Genomic DNA, 18,404 nt, shown 5'->3' with positions numbered 1-18,404 from the left:
ATCTATCTATCTATCTATCTATCTATCTATCTATCTATCTATCTTTCTATCTATCTATCTATCTATCTATCTATCTATCTATCTATCTATCTATCTATCTATCTATCTATCTATCTATCTATCTATCTATCTATCTAGCTATCTATCTATCTATTTAGCTATCTATCTATCTATTTAGCTATCTATCTATCTATTTAGCTATCTATCTATCTATTTAGCTATCTATCTATCTATCTATCTATCTATCTATCTATCTATCTATCTATCTATCTATCTATCTATCTATCTATCTATCTATCTATCTATCTATCTATTTATCTATCTATCCATCTATTTATCTATCTATCTATCTATCTATCTATCTATCTATCTATCTATCTCTTTTCTTGCATGTCTATCAGCCATCTATCTATTCTTGTATCCATCTTCTTTTTTATTTCTTTATTTGTTATATCTGTCTGTCCATGTATATCTCTTCTCTTGTGTTCTTTCTGACTCATTTTTATTTATTAGTCTTTTCTTCTCTTCTCTTCCTCTTCCCCTTCCCATATTTTTGGCTTCTTTTTTATTCTCTCCTCTCCTCTTCTCTTCCCATCTTTTCACTTTGTTTTCATTTGTTCCTCTTTTCCCCTCTCCCCTTCCTTTCTCTTCTCTTCCTATCTTTTCACTTTATTTTATCATCTCCTCTTCTCTCCTCTTATCTTTTCTATTTTTTTTCTCTCCTCTCTTCTTTCCTCTCCTCTCCTCTTCTCTTCTTGCATTTTTTTTTATTCTTTCCTCTTCCCCTTCTTTCTCTTCTCTCCTCTCATCTTATCTTCCTATCTTTTTACTTCTTTTTTATCCTCTCCTCTCCCCTTCCTTTCTTTTCACTTCTTTTTTATTCTCTCCTCTCCTCTTCCCTTCTTGCATTTTTTATTCTTTCCTCTCCTCTTCCCTTTCTTTCTCCTTTCTCTTTTTTCCCCTCTCCTCTTCTCCTTCCATCTTTCCACTTCTTTTTCATGTGTTCCTCTCTTCTCCTCTCCCCTTCTTTTCTCTTCTCGTCCCATCCTTTCACTTTTATTTTATCCTCTCCTCTTCTCGCCTCTTCTTTTCTATTTATTCTCTCCTTTCCTCTCCTCTTCCCTTCTTTTTGTTTCTTTTTTATTCTCTTCTCTCCTCTTTCCTCTCCTCTTCTCCTTCCATCTTTTCACTTCTTTTTCATTCGTTCCTTTCTTCTCCTCTCCCCTTCCTTTCTCTTCTGGTCCCATCTTTTCACTTTTATTTTATCCTCTCCTCTTCTCCTTCCATCTTTTCACTTCTTTTTCATGTGTTCCTCTCTTCTCCTCTCCCCTTCCTTTCTCTTCTTGTCCCATCTTTTCACTTTTATTTTATCCTCTCCTCTTCTCGCCTCTTCTTTTCTATTTATTCTCTCCTTTCCTCTCCTCTTCCCTTCTTTTTGTTTCTTTTTTATTCTCTTCTCTCCTCTTTCCTCTCCTCTTCTCCTTCCATCTTTTCACTTCTTTTTCATGTGTTCCTCTTTTCTCCTCTCCCCTTCCTTTCTCTTCTCGTCCCATCTTTTCTCTTTTATTTTATCCTCTCCTCTTCTCCTTCCATCTTTTCACTTCTTTTTCATGTGTTCCTCTCTTCTCCTCTCCCCTTCCTTTCTCTTCTCGTCCCATCTTTTCTACTTTTATTTTATCCTCTCCTCTTCTCGCCTCTTCTTTTCTATTTATTCTCTCCTTTCCTCTCCTCTTCCCTTCTTTTTGTTTCTTTTTTATTCTCTTCTCTCCTCTTTCCTCTCCTCTTCTCCTTCCATCTTTTCACTTCTTTTTCATGTGTTCCTCTCTTCTCCTCTCCCCTTCCTTTCTCTTCTCCTCCCATCTTTTCACTTTTATTTTATCCTCGCCTCTTCTCGCCTCTTCTTTTCTATTTATTCTCTCCTTTCCTTTTCTCTTCCCTTCTTTTTGTTTCTTTTTTATTCTCTTCTCTCCTCTTTCCTCTCCTCTTCTCCTTCCATCTTTTCACTTCTTTTTCATTCGTTCCTCTTTTCTCCTCTCCCCTTCCTTTCTCTTCTCGTCCCATCTTTTCACTTTTATTTTATCCTCTCCTCTTCTCCTTCCATCTTTTCACTTCTTTTTCATGTGTTCCTCTCTTCTCCTCTCCCCTTCCTTTCTCTTCTCGTCCCATCTTTTCACTTTTATTTTATCCTCTCCTCTTCTCGCCTCTTCTTTTCTATTTATTCTCTCCTTTCCTTTCCCCTTCCCTTCTTTTTGTTTCTTTTTTATTCTCTTCTCTCCTCTTTCCTCTCCTCTTCTCCTTCCATCTTTTCACTTCTTTTTCATTCGTTCCTTTCTTCTCCTCTCCCCTTCCTTTCTCTTCTGGTCCCATCTTTTCACTTTTATTTTATCCTCTCCTCTTCTCCTTCCATCTTTTCACTTCTTTTTCATGTGTTCCTCTCTTCTCCTCTCCCCTTCCTTTCTCTTCTTGTCCCATCTTTTCACTTTTATTTTATCCTCTCCTCTTCTCGCCTCTTCTTTTCTATTTATTCTCTCCTTTCCTCTCCTCTTCCCTTCTTTTTGTTTCTTTTTTATTCTCTTCTCTCCTCTTTCCTCTCCTCTTCTCCTTCCATCTTTTCACTTCTTTTTCATGTGTTCCTCTTTTCTCCTCTCCCCTTCCTTTCTCTTCTCGTCCCATCTTTTCTCTTTTATTTTATCCTCTCCTCTTCTCCTTCCATCTTTTCACTTCTTTTTCATGTGTTCCTCTCTTCTCCTCTCCCCTTCCTTTCTCTTCTCGTCCCATCTTTTCTACTTTTATTTTATCCTCTCCTCTTCTCGCCTCTTCTTTTCTATTTATTCTCTCCTTTCCTCTCCTCTTCCCTTCTTTTTGTTTCTTTTTTATTCTCTTCTCTCCTCTTTCCTCTCCTCTTCTCCTTCCATCTTTTCACTTCTTTTTCATGTGTTCCTCTCTTCTCCTCTCCCCTTCCTTTCTCTTCTCCTCCCATCTTTTCACTTTTATTTTATCCTCGCCTCTTCTCGCCTCTTCTTTTCTATTTATTCTCTCCTTTCCTTTTCTCTTCCCTTCTTTTTGTTTCTTTTTTATTCTCTTCTCTCCTCTTTCCTCTCCTCTTCTCCTTCCATCTTTTCACTTCTTTTTCATTCGTTCCTCTTTTCTCCTCTCCCCTTCCTTTCTCTTCTCGTCCCATCTTTTCACTTTTATTTTATCCTCTCCTCTTCTCCTTCCATCTTTTCACTTCTTTTTCATGTGTTCCTCTCTTCTCCTCTCCCCTTCCTTTCTCTTCTCGTCCCATCTTTTCACTTTTATTTTATCCTCTCCTCTTCTCGCCTCTTCTTTTCTATTTATTCTCTCCTTTCCTTTCCCCTTCCCTTCTTTTTGTTTCTTTTTTATTCTCTTCTCTCCTCTTTCCTCTCCTCTTCTCCTTCCATCTTTTCACTTCTTTTTCATTCGTTCCTTTCTTCTCCTCTCCCCTTCCTTTCTCTTCTGGTCCCATCTTTTCACTTTTCTTTTACAAAAGTTTTATTGTCATATATGTCGACAGAACAGGTTTACAACTGAGTTTCATTACATGTGGTTTACACAATAGTACAGAGTTTAACATTCTATTGTCAATTTAGTAAACCTCATCTTTTCACTTTTATTTTATCCTCTCCTCTTCTCGCCTCTTCTTTTCTATTTATTCTCTCCTCTTCCCTTCTTTTTGTTTCTTTTTTATTCTCTTCTCTCCTCTCCTCTTCTCCTTCCATCTTTTCACTTCTTTTTCATGTGTTCCTCTCTTCTCCTCTCCCCTTCTTTTCTCTTCTCATCCCATCTTTTCACTTTTATTTTATCCTCTCCTCTTCTCTTCTTTTCTATTTAGTTTCTCCTCTCCTCTTCCCTTCTTTTTGCTTCTTTTTTATTCCTCCCTTTCCTCTTCTCTTCCTTTCCTTTCTCTTCCCATCTTTTCACTTCATTTGTTAATCCTCTCCTTTTCCCTTCCAATGTTTTCACTTATTTTTATTTGCTCCTCTTCTCTCCTTTTCCCTTTCTTTCTCTTCTCTTCCCATATTTTTCTTTTCTCTTCACACCTCCTCTCCTCTCCTCTCCCCTTCTTTTCTTTTCTCTTCCCATCTGTTTTTTCTTCTTCTTCTCTCCTTTCCTTTCCTCCTCCCTTCCCTTCCTTTCTCTTCCAGTCTTTCACTTTTATTTTTTATCCTAGCCTCTTCTTTTTTATCCTCTCCTATTCAAAAAAACAAACAAAAACGCAAGCTAGAAGGCGCCAGTAATACGTTGCCCGCTACTGGGTGGCCCTTGTGTTGACCCACTGGGTCTACTTTTCAAGAAGGCCTTGGGCAAAAACCTCTTTGAAGGATCCCTGTCTGGAGCATCTTATGAAGCAATAGATCAGGGATGGGATTGATTGTTGAAGGCCAACCTTAGCAAGAAGGCTCCATCAAAATGATGTAAAGTTATGCACTTGGGGGCTAAGAATATGCATGCATCATACATACTAGGGGGAGTACAACTGGGGGAATCCATAGTGGAGAAGGATCTGGGGGGTTTTGGTAGATCATAAGCTCAGTAATAGCATGCAATGCCAAACTGGGGTTTCCAAAGCGAGCAAAGTCCTTTTATGTATTAAAAGAGGTATGGATTCCAGAGAGAGAAATATAATTTTGCCCCCCCTGTACAAATCATTAGTAAGACCTCATCTGGAATATGCAGTTCAGTTTTGGGCACCAGTTCTCAAAAAGGATATCGGGGGAACTGGAGAAAGTGCAAAGAAGGGCAACCAAACTGATAAGAGGCATGGAGGAGCTCAGCTATGAGGAAAGATTAGAGGAACTGAATTTATTCTCTCTCTCGAAGAGGAGATTAAGGGGGGATATGATCACCAATTCACCATGTATAAATACATACATCCTTTCCTCTTCCCTTCCCTTCTCTTCCTTTCTCTTCCAGTCTTTCACTTTTATTTTTTATCCTATTCTCTTGTTTTTTATCCTCTCCTCTTCAAAAAAACAAACAAAAATGCAAACATCTTTCTTTCTCTCTTTTTTTTCTTTTCTTCTTTTTCTTTCTTTCTTTCTTTTCTTCTTTCTTTCGTTCTTTATTTTCTTCTTTCTTTTTCTTCTTTTCTTTCCTTTCTTCTTTCTTTTCTTCATTCTTTATTTTTTTATTTTCTTTCTCTTTCTTTCTTTCTTTTCTTCTTTTTTTATTTTCTCTTTCTTTCTTTCTTTCTTTCTTTCCTTCTTTCTTTCATTCTTTATTTTCTTCTTTCTTTTCTTTCTTTCTTCCTTTCTTTCTTTCTTTTTTTCTTTCTTTTTCTTCTTTCTTTCATTCTTTCTTTTCTTCTTTCTTTCTTTTCTTTCTTTCTTTCTTTTCTTTCTTTCTTTCTTTCTTTCTTTCTTTCTTTCTTTCTTTTTTTCTTTTCTTCTTTCGTTCTTTATTTTCTTCTTTCTTTTTCTTCTTCTTCTCTTTCTCTCTTTCTTTCTTTCTTTCTTTTCTTTCTTTTTTTCTTTTTCTTTTTCTTTCTTTCTTTTTTTCTTTTCTTCTTTCTTTCATTCTTTATTTTCTTATTTCTTTTCTTTCTTTCTTTCTTTCTTTCTTTCTTTCTTTCTTTCTTTCTTTCTTTCTTTCTTTCTTTCTTTCTTTCTTTCTTTTTCTTTTCTTTTCTGTAATTACACAAGAGTTACCAATCTTGTCTCATATCTAGGGCAGGTTTTTAGTAATATGGCGTTCTCATACATAGTTTGTACAAATGGGTTTTTTGGCATGGAACAGTAAACAAATTAGTTTTTTCTGCAAACTGATTTCTTCACCTCGCCCCTTGCCCATTCATCAAGTGCGCTCACTCCAGGTGACACAGCTATGTCAGTTATTTTTTTTTTGCTGAAATACCCTGAGATTTTCTTTCGAAGATTGAAGAATCAAGTTATGCTGGAGGCTGACAGGAGGAATGCAGGTGCACTTTAGTGCCATCATCACCTCCTACTGCGTGTCACCATCACCTCTTCCCATAGCACGCCGCCTGAAAGTGAAACGTTGTGGTTCAATGAAAATTCCAGCTACGGTAATGGTTATTGTTGCTTTGGTCGAGAGCTGCACAATGTTGTCTCTTACTTGTCACGTCAGGGCAAGATGTCTTAATTAAAAGCTGAGCTCCAAAGAACTACACCAGAGCTTCACAGACGATGGCGGCGTGGGACCCGGAATTGTTGAGCGGCGGATTCGATCGGACAATGCTGGATTCGCTGAGTGGATGAGATCCTCTTTAAGTTTCCTCCAGTAAAGTGAACCTGTTGTGCAGGGGGTGCATCTGTGTGGCACATTACCCCTCTTGCGTGGCCTGGCGGGAGCCCAGGCTGAGACTGCAATTCATTTCAGTACCAGTGGGTCTGCATTGATGTGTGGCTTCATGGGATCCATCCTTTGCTATACCTTACCCTCTTGTCACATGACTCTGTACTCTTTAGCCTCTCATTCAGAATTAGAAAGTGGTCAGAGGTCAGACCGGGGAACTCTTTACCAACCTTTTTGCAACCTCAGCCCTTGTACACACGGAGATTCCGACGGAATGTGTCCGATCGGACCGTATTGTTGGATAATCCGACTGTGTGTGGTCTCCATCAGACTGTTTCCGTCGGAATATCTGACAGACCAAGTTTTCCAACTTGTCTATAAAATTTTCCAACAACATTACTCCGATCGGACATACTCCGATCATGTGAAACCTACTCCGACGGACAAAGTGCCACGCATGCTCAGATCAAATTCCTAGACCAAAGCTATTGGCTACTAGCCTGAACGTAGTCCCGTCGTAACGAAATAACGACATCGCGTTATGTACAATCGGATTTTCCGACAGCTTTGTCCGACCGTGTGTATGCAACAGTTTTGGACAAAATCCGTCGGACAAAATCCAACGGATTTGGTTTTCAGAATGTCCAACCGTGTGTACAAGGACTCAGATGTGAGACTTTTCTGAAAAAATTATGATACAAGATGAATGCCAAGATTAAAATTAGCAGATCAACTCTTGCCCCCCCCCCCCCCGTCATTATAAAAGGAAAAACATTTGTGTTTGATGGAGTGTTCCTTTAAGTAAGCCCATCAGCCTCGGTCGGAGGTGATCAGGAAGAGCGCAGTCTAATTGCAGGCAGCTGTGAGGAGGTCACAGGAATGAGTCCGTCATGGTAAATGGTGTAAGGTTCCCTCAGCGCGATGACAGAAAAGCCGGTGACAAATGCGAATGGAACTCGCTGTCTGAGGAACAGCATCTGTGTTCTGACTCCACCGCCAGACGACTGGCCCGATGACATTTTGTGACCCCCGAAGCCTGACCACCATCATCTTCCACAGCTGAGGCCCACCACAACTCTTATAATAATTTATACAAATTTCCTCAAATTATATTAATTTCATATTTATGTATAGTGTTAGGCTTGCCCTACACTAGTAGAATTTCACTTTGTACAGAAATTCCAGGAAATCGTAAAAAAGAGTTGATAGAACCATTATGGACTTGACAAATTTTGTATGAAGACCTTAAAAATTTGGTTCAATTGCCCTGCCAATGTCTCAAATTCAATGTGCATTCATTAAATTTTCCATCCTTCTCCTTCCTCAAAAAAAACGATCATTGATTTGACCACATTAACTATTAGAAAATTGAACGAATGTTCAGAAAACATTTAAAAAATGTTTTTATTTTTATTTTATTTTTTTTACCAAAATTCTACTGGTGTATGGTCAGCTTTACTCTACACTTCTGAGAGAACATTGAACCCATGTCTATGTTCAGCATTGTCATAACCAATGTCATTTTAACTCATGTTCTTTCTCCTTTTGCATTCCTAGGAGTCAATGTAATGCTCAGGAAGATCGCGGTAGCCGCCGCCTCGAAACCGGCAGTGGAGATAAAGCAGGAGGACGAGACGTTCTACATTAAGACATTCACCACCGTCCGAACCACAGAAATTAACTTCAAAATAGGGGAGGAGTTTGAAGAACAGACTGTAGATGGCCGTCCTTGTAAGGTAAAGATCTCCACTAGGCCTATTGTTTCGACAGAAGAAAAAAAAAGTACCTGGGTCACTATGGTAGTCAGTAGGATTGTGTGTACAGAGTGGACCGTCCTTGTGTGGCTATGCCCAGCTCAAGTTCCTACCACACTGAAGGTAGCCCACTCTGCTTCTTCTGAGTGACCCTAAAGCCCCATACACACTATCAGTTTTTCTGGTGAGTTTTTCCTTCAGATTTACCAAAACCATATAATATGAGGTCAAACCTTAGGAGTTTCAATGTGTATGCAATCAGGCAGGCCCTTGTACTACATGGTTTTGGTAAATCTGAAGGAAAAACTCAGCAGAAAAACTGATAGTGTGTATGGGGCTTTAAGCCCCATACACACTATCAGATTTTCTGCAGATTTTTTCCATCAGATTTACCAAAACCATATAATATGAGGTCAAATCTTAGCCCTTGTACACACGGTCGGAGAATCCGTCGGAATGTGTCCTATCGGACCGTGTCGTCGGGTAATCCGACTGTGTGTGGTATGCATCGGACTGATTCCGTCGGAATATCCGTCGGACCCAATTTTCCAACATGTTGGAAATATTTCCCGACCAACTGGTTCGATCGGACATACTCCGATCATGTGTAGCGAATTTTGAATCGGACCAAGTGCCACGCATGCTCAGATCAAATTCCTACATCAAAGCTATTGGCTACTAGCCTGAATGTAGTCCCATCGTAACGAAATTACGTCATCACGTTCTGAAAGATCGGATTTTTCAACAACTTAGTCCAACCGTGTGTATGCAATAGTTTCGGACAAGATCCGATGGAGAAAATCCAACGGATTTTGTTGTCGAAATCTCCGACCGTGTGTACAGGGGCTTAGGGGTTTCAATTTGTATGCAATCAGGCAGGCCCTTCCACTACATGGTTTTGGTAAACCTGAAGGAAAAAAATCAGCAGACAATCTGATAGTGTGTATGGGGCTTTATTGGCCAATAGGACTTGACAGAAGGGCGTTTGCACTTTGCTAGGCCCCTTTCTCAAACCAACTGGTCAGCATTAGCCCTTGTACACACACGGTCGGAGAATCCGTCGGAATGTGTCCTATCGGACCGTTTTGTCGCCGGATAATCCGACTGTGTGTGGTATGCATCGGACTGATTCCATCGGGATATCCGTCGGACCCAATTTTCCAACATGTTGGAAATATTTCCCGACCAACTGGGCCGGTCGGACATACTCCGATCATGTGTAGAGAATTTTGATCGGACAAAGTGCCACGCATGCTCAGATCAAATTCCTACATCAAAGCTATTGGCTACTAGCCTGAATGTAGTCCCATCGTAAAGAAATGGGGCTTTATTGGCCAATAGGACTTGACAGAAGGGCGTTTGCACTTTGCTGGGCCCCTTTCTCAAACCAACTGGTCAGTATTAGCCCTTGTAAACACACGGTCGGACATTCCGACAACAAAATCCATCGGATTTTGTCTGACGGATTTTGTCCGAAACTGGTGTTGCATACACACGGTCGGACAAAGTTGTCGGAAAATCCGATCGTTCGTAACGTGATGACGTTATTTCGTTACGGCGGGACTACGTTCAGGCTAGTAGCCAATAGCTTTGGTCTAGGAATTTGATCTGAGCATACGTGGCACTTTGTCCGATCGGAATTCTCTAAAAGCGATCGGACAAAGTCCAATCGGATCATGTTGTCGGAAAATTTTATAGCCCAGCTCTAAAACTTTGTCGGTCGGATATTCAGATGGAAACAGTCCGATGGAGCCCACACACTGTCGGATTATCCGACAACACGGTCCGATCAGACATTTTCCATCGGAATGTCCGACCGTGCGTACAAGGGCTTAGACTCCATGCACACTGGGCATTTAGCATGAATCTCCGGGGTTTAGTTGCAGGCAGAGAGCACAGGTGCCCCCTACAGGTCAATTGTCTCCTAGGCTAGTGACAGCACTGGAGACATGCATTGGCATTGAGTTTGGAGGTGCACCGCCGTGTGCCGGGCACCTCCTAGCCTATATGCTGGCTGGAAGAGAGGTCATTTGCAGGAAAATACAACGAATGGGTTAATGTTCAGTAGCTGACATGCATAGTAAATGAATGACACCATAGTGTGATTATTCTACATAACATAGTATATAACACAAAGGCCCTAACTATCTGTGTGAGAGGCCTTTCAGAGAACCATACCCCAGTGAATTTAAATAAGAGATGCAGACTGATATAAGAAGGTGTAGCATGTACGTAGGATTCACATTCTGTCCACCAAAGTTTTGAAAGGATGGTCGTGTCACACCAGCTTGTATAGTCTTTTAAAAGATTTCGGGGGGGGGCTCAGCACTCCCCTTTCATCAGGATCAAAAAAAAAAAACACAAAGTGCAAAAACACACTCACAAACATTGTAAGGGACAGACAAATGAAATGAAAACTCCAGCCGTAAGGCGATGACGTCTGACTATGTATACAACAACGTTTCGGGTGTTGTTCCCAATGTTTGTGAGTATGTAATTCTCTTCAAGGTCCAGCGCTCCTACTTCCCAAAGTTCACATTCTGTCCAGACCAATCAGAATAATTTTGATGAAACTGATCGGTTTATGCACAGAACCAATCGATGACATAGTGGGTGGGGAGATTTACTAAAACTGGTGCAACTGTGCATGGTAGCCAATCAGCTTTTAACTTTAAGACCCTTTTCACACTGGGGCGTTTTTCAGGCGTTTTTCATGCGCTTTAGCGTTAAAAAAAGCGCCTGAAAGAAGCCGCAACTGCAATCCCAATGTAAAAGCCCGAGTGCTTTCACACCGAGATTCCTTTCACACTGGGGCGTTTTTCATGCGCTTTAGCATTAAAAAAAAGCGCCTGAAAGAAGCCGCAATTGCAATCCCAATGTAAAAGCCCCGAGTGCTTTCACACTGAGGCGCTGCGCTGGCAGGGCGTCAAAAAAAGTCCTGCAAGCAGCTTCTTTGCAGCACTTTTGGAGCGGTGAATACAACGCTCCTAAAGCGCCCCTTCCCATTGAAATCAATGGGAAGCGCCTGTAAAACGCCTGAAAAACGCCTGAAAAACGCTATTGACAGCAGCGTTTCGTGGCCGCTTTTAACCCTTTATTTGGCCACTAGCAGGGGTTAAAAGCACCCCAATAACGCTCGAAAAACGCTGGTAAAGCGCTGCTAGTTTAAGCGGCGCTTTACGAGCGTTTTTCGGGGCGCTGACATTGTGAAAGGGCTCTTAAAGCACTTGGGCTTTCACATTGGGACTGCAGATGAGGCTTCTTTCAAGCGCTTTACAGGCGCTTTTTTTTTAACGCTAAAGTGCCTGAAAAACGCCCCAGTGTGAAACGGGTCTAAGGCTCCATGCACACTGAAGCTCAAAAAAGCTTTTTTCTGGACGCCAGATTGCTGGCAGAAAACGCTGGTTGAAAAAACTTGCTTTTAACAGCGTTTTGTACTAGCGTTTATGAGCGTTTATTAGCGTTTATTGGCGTTTTCAATTAAAATACACAGAGGACACTCCAAAAATCCCACAGTGCATTCCAAACTCCCACAATGCATTGAAAAAATAGAATGCCAAACACGAATTAACGCGTGTTAATGAGCGTTTATAAGCGTTTATGAGCGTTTATGAGCGTTTATCGGCGTTTGTCGTTTTTTGGCGGTGAAGAATCGGCACTTTGAATGCAAATTTCTGGTGTTCAGAAAAAAGCCAATAAACTCCACTGCTCATTAAAGCTAAAAAAAAGTCCATGTGTGCATGGACACATAGCCTAACATAGAGTGGAGTTTACGGGCTTTTACAAAAAACGCCCAAACTCCAATAAACTGCAGTTTCTCAGCTCCAGTGTGCATGGAGCCTTAGCCCCTGTACACACGGTCGGAGATTTCGACAACCAAATCCGTCGGATTATGTCCGACGGATTGTGTCCGAAACTGTTGCATACACACGGTCGGACTAAGTTGTCGAAAAATCCGATCATTCAGAACGTGATGACATAATTTCGTTACGACGGGACTACGTTCAGGCTAGTAGCCAATAGCTTTGATGTAGGAATTTGATCTGAGCATGCGTGGCACTTGGTCCGATCAAAATTCTCTACACATGATCGGAGTATGTCCGATCGAACCAGTTGGTCGGGAAATATTTCCAACATGTTGGAAAATTGGGTCCGACGGCTATTCCCGATGGAATCAGTCCGATGCATACCACACACAGTCGGATTATCCGACGACACAGTCCGATAGGACACATTCCGACGGATTCTCCGACCGTGTGTACAAGGGCTTACTGGAAGCTGATTGGTTTCTTTGCAGAGCCGCCCCAGATTTTGCACGCTCGAGTTTTAGTAAATCAACCCCAGGATAAGTCTCATTGATAATGCATAGATCGCATCGCCCGATTCTGTGACTACGGCCGCCATTACACCCATCGCCATTCATTAAAAAGTGCGGTATGGGAAATAAAATCTGAGCATCTGATTGGCTGATTTTTTTTAAATTTTTTTTTAATGTCCATGCCTTTACTAGAAATTGTGCAATTTGGAACGAAATTGATATTTAATCCCAGGGAGCACCTCGATTCCCCATCATGCTTTTGCACCATCCTGAATTTTTCAAAAGTTGTTAAAAAAATTTTTTTTATATATAGATAGGGGAGATTTTTCAAAAGACGAGTTGTTTTTTTTTTTTTTTTTTTATGACCGACCATATGCCATTTAATCCCAACGCTCATTTTTTGCCTGCGAGTGTCAGAAGCCTACCCATAAAATAACGACTTCGGGACGCTCGAACGCAGGTGCTCGAAACACAGCGCTCATTGTTTTCAGAAGGATAAAAAAAAAAGAGAAAGAAATAAAAAAAAATGTAAAAAAAAATAAAAAGATTTGCTGTTTTAGGAGCAAAAATTTTCCTTGCCATCCCCAAACTGCTAATTCATCCACCGAATCCGATCGTGTTTTATGGCGTGCTGGAAGATCTCGCGACGTATTAAAAGACAAGTGACGAGCAAGCAAAAAAAAAAAAAAGCTGATTCGACTTCTCCGTCTAGGCTAATGACTCATAGCGCTATTTATTTAACACGTGTTGGTTTACACGGTTCACCACCCCCCACCCCCCCATCCCGGTTCCTTGGTTTAGGCCTCTCGAGCGATCTGCTAGCCTTGCGGTTTAAAAGCATTAAACGGTTTCCTTTCTGCAAGGTATGAGAAAGCGGAAATTTAAATCTTCACGCCTCTCATGTCCCCGCGTCTACTGTGCATTTGGGGGTTTTCCTCGGGACTTGGTGGGATATTTATCAAAAGCCAGCTTCAGCACTTGTACGGGAAGGTTCCGGATGAAGCAATTTGTGGTTGGGTAAAGTGAGGTTATGTTGAAACCTTGCCATGATGAAATTCGGCACCGGCTTGAGACTGTGCCCGATGAAATACATAAGCACAGTGAACGTACAAGTGATTTTTGGCTGCAAGGCTGTTCAAGGAAGCCATTCGGGTCCTTTATTTTATTTTTTGGAAACTGGAGAAGGGGTGATGGTGTCTCCTTTGGAAATATCCAAGCTTCATTTGGAATAATGGACTGTGTAGCGGCTAATTACAGGGAACTCAAAAGTGGATCTATAGCCAACTTTATTTTTATTTTTTAGGTTTTGGATAGAGTGAGCAGTGGTTTATTCCCTATCAGTGGGGAAATTTCTTTCACTTCCTGTTCTGGGGACAAACAGGAAGTGGGTGTGAATTTCCCCACATTGAAAGAATATTCCCTCTTATCACCAGAACAGGTGTCCCCGTTGGTAGGCTGACCCACCTGCTCGGGAGACAACCATAACATTTTGGATTTCTCCATTACCGTATTTGCCGGTGTATAAGGCAACCCGGCATATAAGACGACCCTCTAATCTTACAGGACAAAAACGCTTTTAAAACCGTACTTACCGTATAAGACGACCCCGGCTTTCGAGGCTTCCGAGGCTTCATATTTCTTCCTTCTTCCTGCATTTGCTGGAGCCAATCACGGTGAGCGATGTATTCTATTAATGAATACAAAGCCTGCTTGGATTGGCAGAGGCTGTAACATCATCAGCCCGTGCCTCTCTGATTCTCCAAGCCAATCCGAGCAGGCTACAGAGGCGGTTACTCCAATCCGAGCAGGCTCTGTATTCATTTGAATACATCGCTCACCAGGATTGGCTCAACGGTATATACTGTATGTAGCCGAAGCTACATACAGTATTACCGAACACCAAGCAGGCATCCGAGGGGCTGACCCGGCATATAAGACGACCCCTGCTTTTTGGCCAATTTTTTTACATGTAAAAGGTCGTCTTATACGCCGGCAAATGCGCTACCTTTTCCAAGATATTTCTATCTAATTTTTTTTTTTTTTTTTAATAAACCCAAGCTGAGTCCTGTGTTTAAGCCCATCAAATATTTTAAGACTCGAAGGAGCGTTGTGCCGAAACGCGTTGGTGGTTTATGTGTTCTTGTTGTGCGCCAACACTACTATAACTTTTCCAATTGACTTCCTTCAAGACCGGACTGTTTCTACTTTAACAAAGATTTTCCATCAAGAATTTCTTAAATAGTATCCAATTTACATTGCTGACACATTATTACATTGTTGCCACATCCTGTAAGGGACAAGAGATGCTTAGTTTTGGGGAACCCATTGGGGGTGGGCACCAGTGGCGGTTCGTGGTTTTTTTCTTTGGGGGGCGGCAAACAACCAACCCCCCGCACGCGGCACCTCAAAGACGGCCTCCCCGCTCGCTGTCTGACAGTTACCCCATCCAGGCAATGGGCAGGGATGGACATCAAGGAGAAGCAGGGATGGGGGCATCAGCGGACATCAGGCTGTGGCGGGCATTGGGTAGTGGCTCCTGTGTCTTGTCCTCCTCCTTGCTTCCACCGTTCCTCTCCTCCCCTACTCCTAGGTGTCCAATAGGATCACCTGTCCTTTCAGCCAATCAGGTGACGGGTACCAGCTTCCCGATTGGCCAGGAGGAGGATCAGTGTTGCAACAGCGATATATTCATTTGCTGTTGTAACACCTGGGTGGGCTTGTAGCGCAATGCTCTGCACCACAAGCCCACCCTATTTTGAAGCCTATTAGAGCCTATGGCTCTAATCAGGTGCTTCAAAAAAAAACACCCCCATGGCCGCTGTAATTCAGGCACCCGGCGTCCTGAAAGGGGCTGGACGCATGAATAATGGGTGGCGGCGGCGATAGATAGAGCATAGCATTGCATCTATCTCCGCATCGCTAGAAGCTGGAGCGGGTGGCGGCCGTGGATAGAGGGGGCGCCCCTAATGGACGGGCCACCACTGGTGGTTAGTCAGGAAATGACCTGAGTTTAGCTAGAAGAAAAAAACATGTATTAGAGGAAGGAACACCAGGCCAAAGGATATAGAATGGTTTTGCTCTTTAGAAACACATTGGCTACAGTTTGTCTTCTTGTTATCAAAGTATCATGGGCAATAAAGAACATTTGGCTCTCTGTTATTTGGTTTCAAGATTCATTTGCCATCTGTATCCCTGCTAGATGGCCTCACCCCTTCTTTTTTTTTTTTTCCTGGTGACCATTGTTCCCAAAGCAAAAAAAAGATTTGAAAGACCCATAACTGGAATATTGTCAGAAACCATAAAATCAGACTGATAGTCAGCCAAGCCAGAAGTCAGGGATCAAAGTAGTGAAACAGCAAGCAGGATCTGGAGCCAGAAGGGATGTCAGCAAAGAAGGTCTTTAAATGGGAATGCAGGAGATAGTCTCTGTGATGTTGACCAAGGTGAAGGCAGAGATCCACTGGGCTGAACGGCTTAAGTAGGCAGGACTGACGAGCAGGATATCATCAACAGCTGAGTAACTGTGGAGAGATAGGAGCTGGCAATTAGCCCACAGCTGAGCAGCCAGCCCAGAGAAGGAAGGGGCTGAGCCCAGCCCTGACAAATATAGAGGATATTAAAATATAGACACCTCATTTAAAGTCCCGACCCCTTTTTTTCTAGGGTCTTCATAGTTGTTCCGTTACTTTCATACCACTTATGAAGACCCTGAAAGTGGTTGCAGGTTTGGAGGGCTTGTCATTTCCTACGCAGAACGCTTTTTGGCCACCGGGACACCCCCAACCCCATGATTAAGCCCCAGGGGAGGGACGAAACAGGTTGGGTGCATGGTTTGGATGGAGCGAGCTGAGGCTGCTTTTATTTGGTGAGCTTTTGACTGGGAATGGTGTGCAGCTGACAGAATATCCTCATATCTTTGTAGAGGTTTCCTTGCACTTCCTGTTAAAATTTATAGGGGTTTTAACCCTTCCCTACTCCATCCAAAACGAAAAAAAAGAAACGTTTTGGCAACACATATATTAAAAGTTTGAAAACCAAACCACTATATACTGCGTTTGCCTGCGTCTTCCTTCAATCCGCTGTCTGTAAATAGCAGACAAAAAGGAAGAATAAAGTGCGGCCTAGAAAATTGTTGAGAATAAGTGCACTCCGAAGAATCTCATCTCACTGAGGTCACCGATTATGTGTTGGGGACGAATATGAGATCCCAGAAAACATCAGACAAAATATGATTCATCGCGTTTTAATAAAGGGCCCCAGGCGGCATGTGGCACGGTGCCATCCTTCACAAAAGGCGACGAAGAGCTCCCTGAAGCATGACAAGTCTGGAACGGGTCACACGCTCTGCTTTCTCAACTCAGCCATGATTCTGATCTCATTACCCGATATCTGACTCTTTGGCCTCATCAGACGGGGGCCGGCAAGACTTGCTTCACTGCCTCTTCTTACGTGCGCTCCTTCTGTGCCGAATAATCTGCACAAATCGTGTTTGTTTTTTGTTTTTTTTTGTGCTGGAGATTTTTTCATCTGATTACAAAGACGGCAGAGACACTGTACAGAAAATCATTGGGGTGAATTCCAAAACATCTAAAGCCTAAACTTTTTATCATTTTGGAGTAGGGAATAGATAAAACCCCTGTTTTTTGCTGAATGGGTCCCATTGGGGGGGATTTGCCTTAATTTCCTGTAAACACAAAAGGAAGTAAGAAAAAAAAAATCTCCAAAGTGAAGAAGTTTCCTCTTACGCCAGCCATAGATGGTTAGTTTTTTTTTTGTTCGTTGGCGGCAGCCGCTGATCAAGAAAAAATTTCCAGCATGTCCCTCTGACAGTAGTTGATTAAATGATCAAATTCTGAGGAGCAGGGACAGCCATACACTGATCGAAATTCGGCAAGTCAAGCGGGGACCGGGTGAATTTCAATCAGTGTATGGCCCGCTTTAAACATTTGTCTCTGGAACACGTGTACCCAACTGAAAGCCCTTGTACACACGGTCGGAGAATCCGTCAGAATGTGTCCTATCGGACCGTGTTGTCGGATAATCCGACTGTGTGTGGTATGCATCGGACTGATTCCGTCTGAATATCCGTCGGACCCAATTTTCCAACTTGTTGGAAATATTTCCCGACCAACTGGTTCGATCGGACATACTCCGATCATGTGTAGAGAATTTTGATCGCACCAAGTGCCACGCATGCTCAGATCAAATTCCTACATCAAAGCTATTGGCTACTAGCCTGAAGGTAGTCCCATCGTAACTAAATTACATCATCAAGTTCTGAATGATCGGATTTTTCGACAACTTAGTCCGGCCGTGTGTATGCAACAGTTTCGGACAAGATCCGACGGGCACAATCCGACGGATTTGGTTGTCGAAATCTCCGACCGTGTGTACAGGGGCAAAGAGCTTCTCTCTCTTTCAATCCTAGTGACAACTCAAAAATTTTCATTTTGCATTACTTCCTGTCCTGGTGACAAAGGTCAGAACAAACAGAGTAAATCTTTCTAACTGGGAGACAAAAAGCAATAAAAATCTGAAGGAGGTTCTAACTCCTTACCACTCTATACAAAACTACAGAAAAAATGTTTTGGCTTTGGATACACTTTAAAGCCTAGCTTCAGCCTCCAGACAAACCTTTTTTTGATCGCCTAATGCCCGCGTACACACGACCGGACTTTTCGAGGGACTAGGTCCGACGGTCTTTCCGACTGACTTTCGGCGGAGTTCTGAATGGACTTTCCAAATGAACGGACTTGGCCACACACAATCACACCAAAGTCCGACGGATTCGAACGTGATGAAGTACGACCGGACTAGAATACGGAAGTTCATAGCCAGTAGCCAATAGCTGCCCTCGCATCGGTTTTTGTCCGTCGGACTAGCATACACAGGAGCGGATTTCTCTGTATGAACTGGGTCCGGCTGAGTTCCGGCGGAAAAAATTGAAACATGTTCCATTTCTAAAGTCTGTCAGATTTTTGTAAATCAAAAGTCCGCTGCAGCCCACACACAATCGAATGGTCCGCCGGAATCGTTCCGTCTGACCTTTGATGTTG

General features: G+C 42.3%; 1 protein-coding gene across 1 annotated transcript in view; it reads left to right on the top strand.

The window, feature by feature from the left end:
- CRABP2 (cellular retinoic acid binding protein 2) overlaps positions 1-18,404 on the top strand; it is a 60,887-nt gene that overhangs the window by 33,218 nt on the left and 9,265 nt on the right. Inside the window, exon 2 of the mRNA XM_077464196.1 lies at positions 7,834-8,012. Within this exon, the coding sequence (XP_077320322.1) occupies positions 7,834-8,012 (179 nt within the window). The remainder of the gene's footprint in view (positions 1-7,833; positions 8,013-18,404) is intronic.

Source organism: Lithobates pipiens, unplaced genomic scaffold, assembly GCF_037356315.1.
Source record: "Lithobates pipiens isolate NorthernLeopardFrog02 unplaced genomic scaffold, aLitPip1_a1.2 Scaffold_30, whole genome shotgun sequence".
Classification (NCBI taxonomy): domain Eukaryota; kingdom Metazoa; phylum Chordata; class Amphibia; order Anura; family Ranidae; genus Lithobates; species Lithobates pipiens.
The sequence above is the reverse complement of the archived record's forward strand: the minus strand, read 5'-3'. Positions and strand labels throughout refer to the sequence as shown.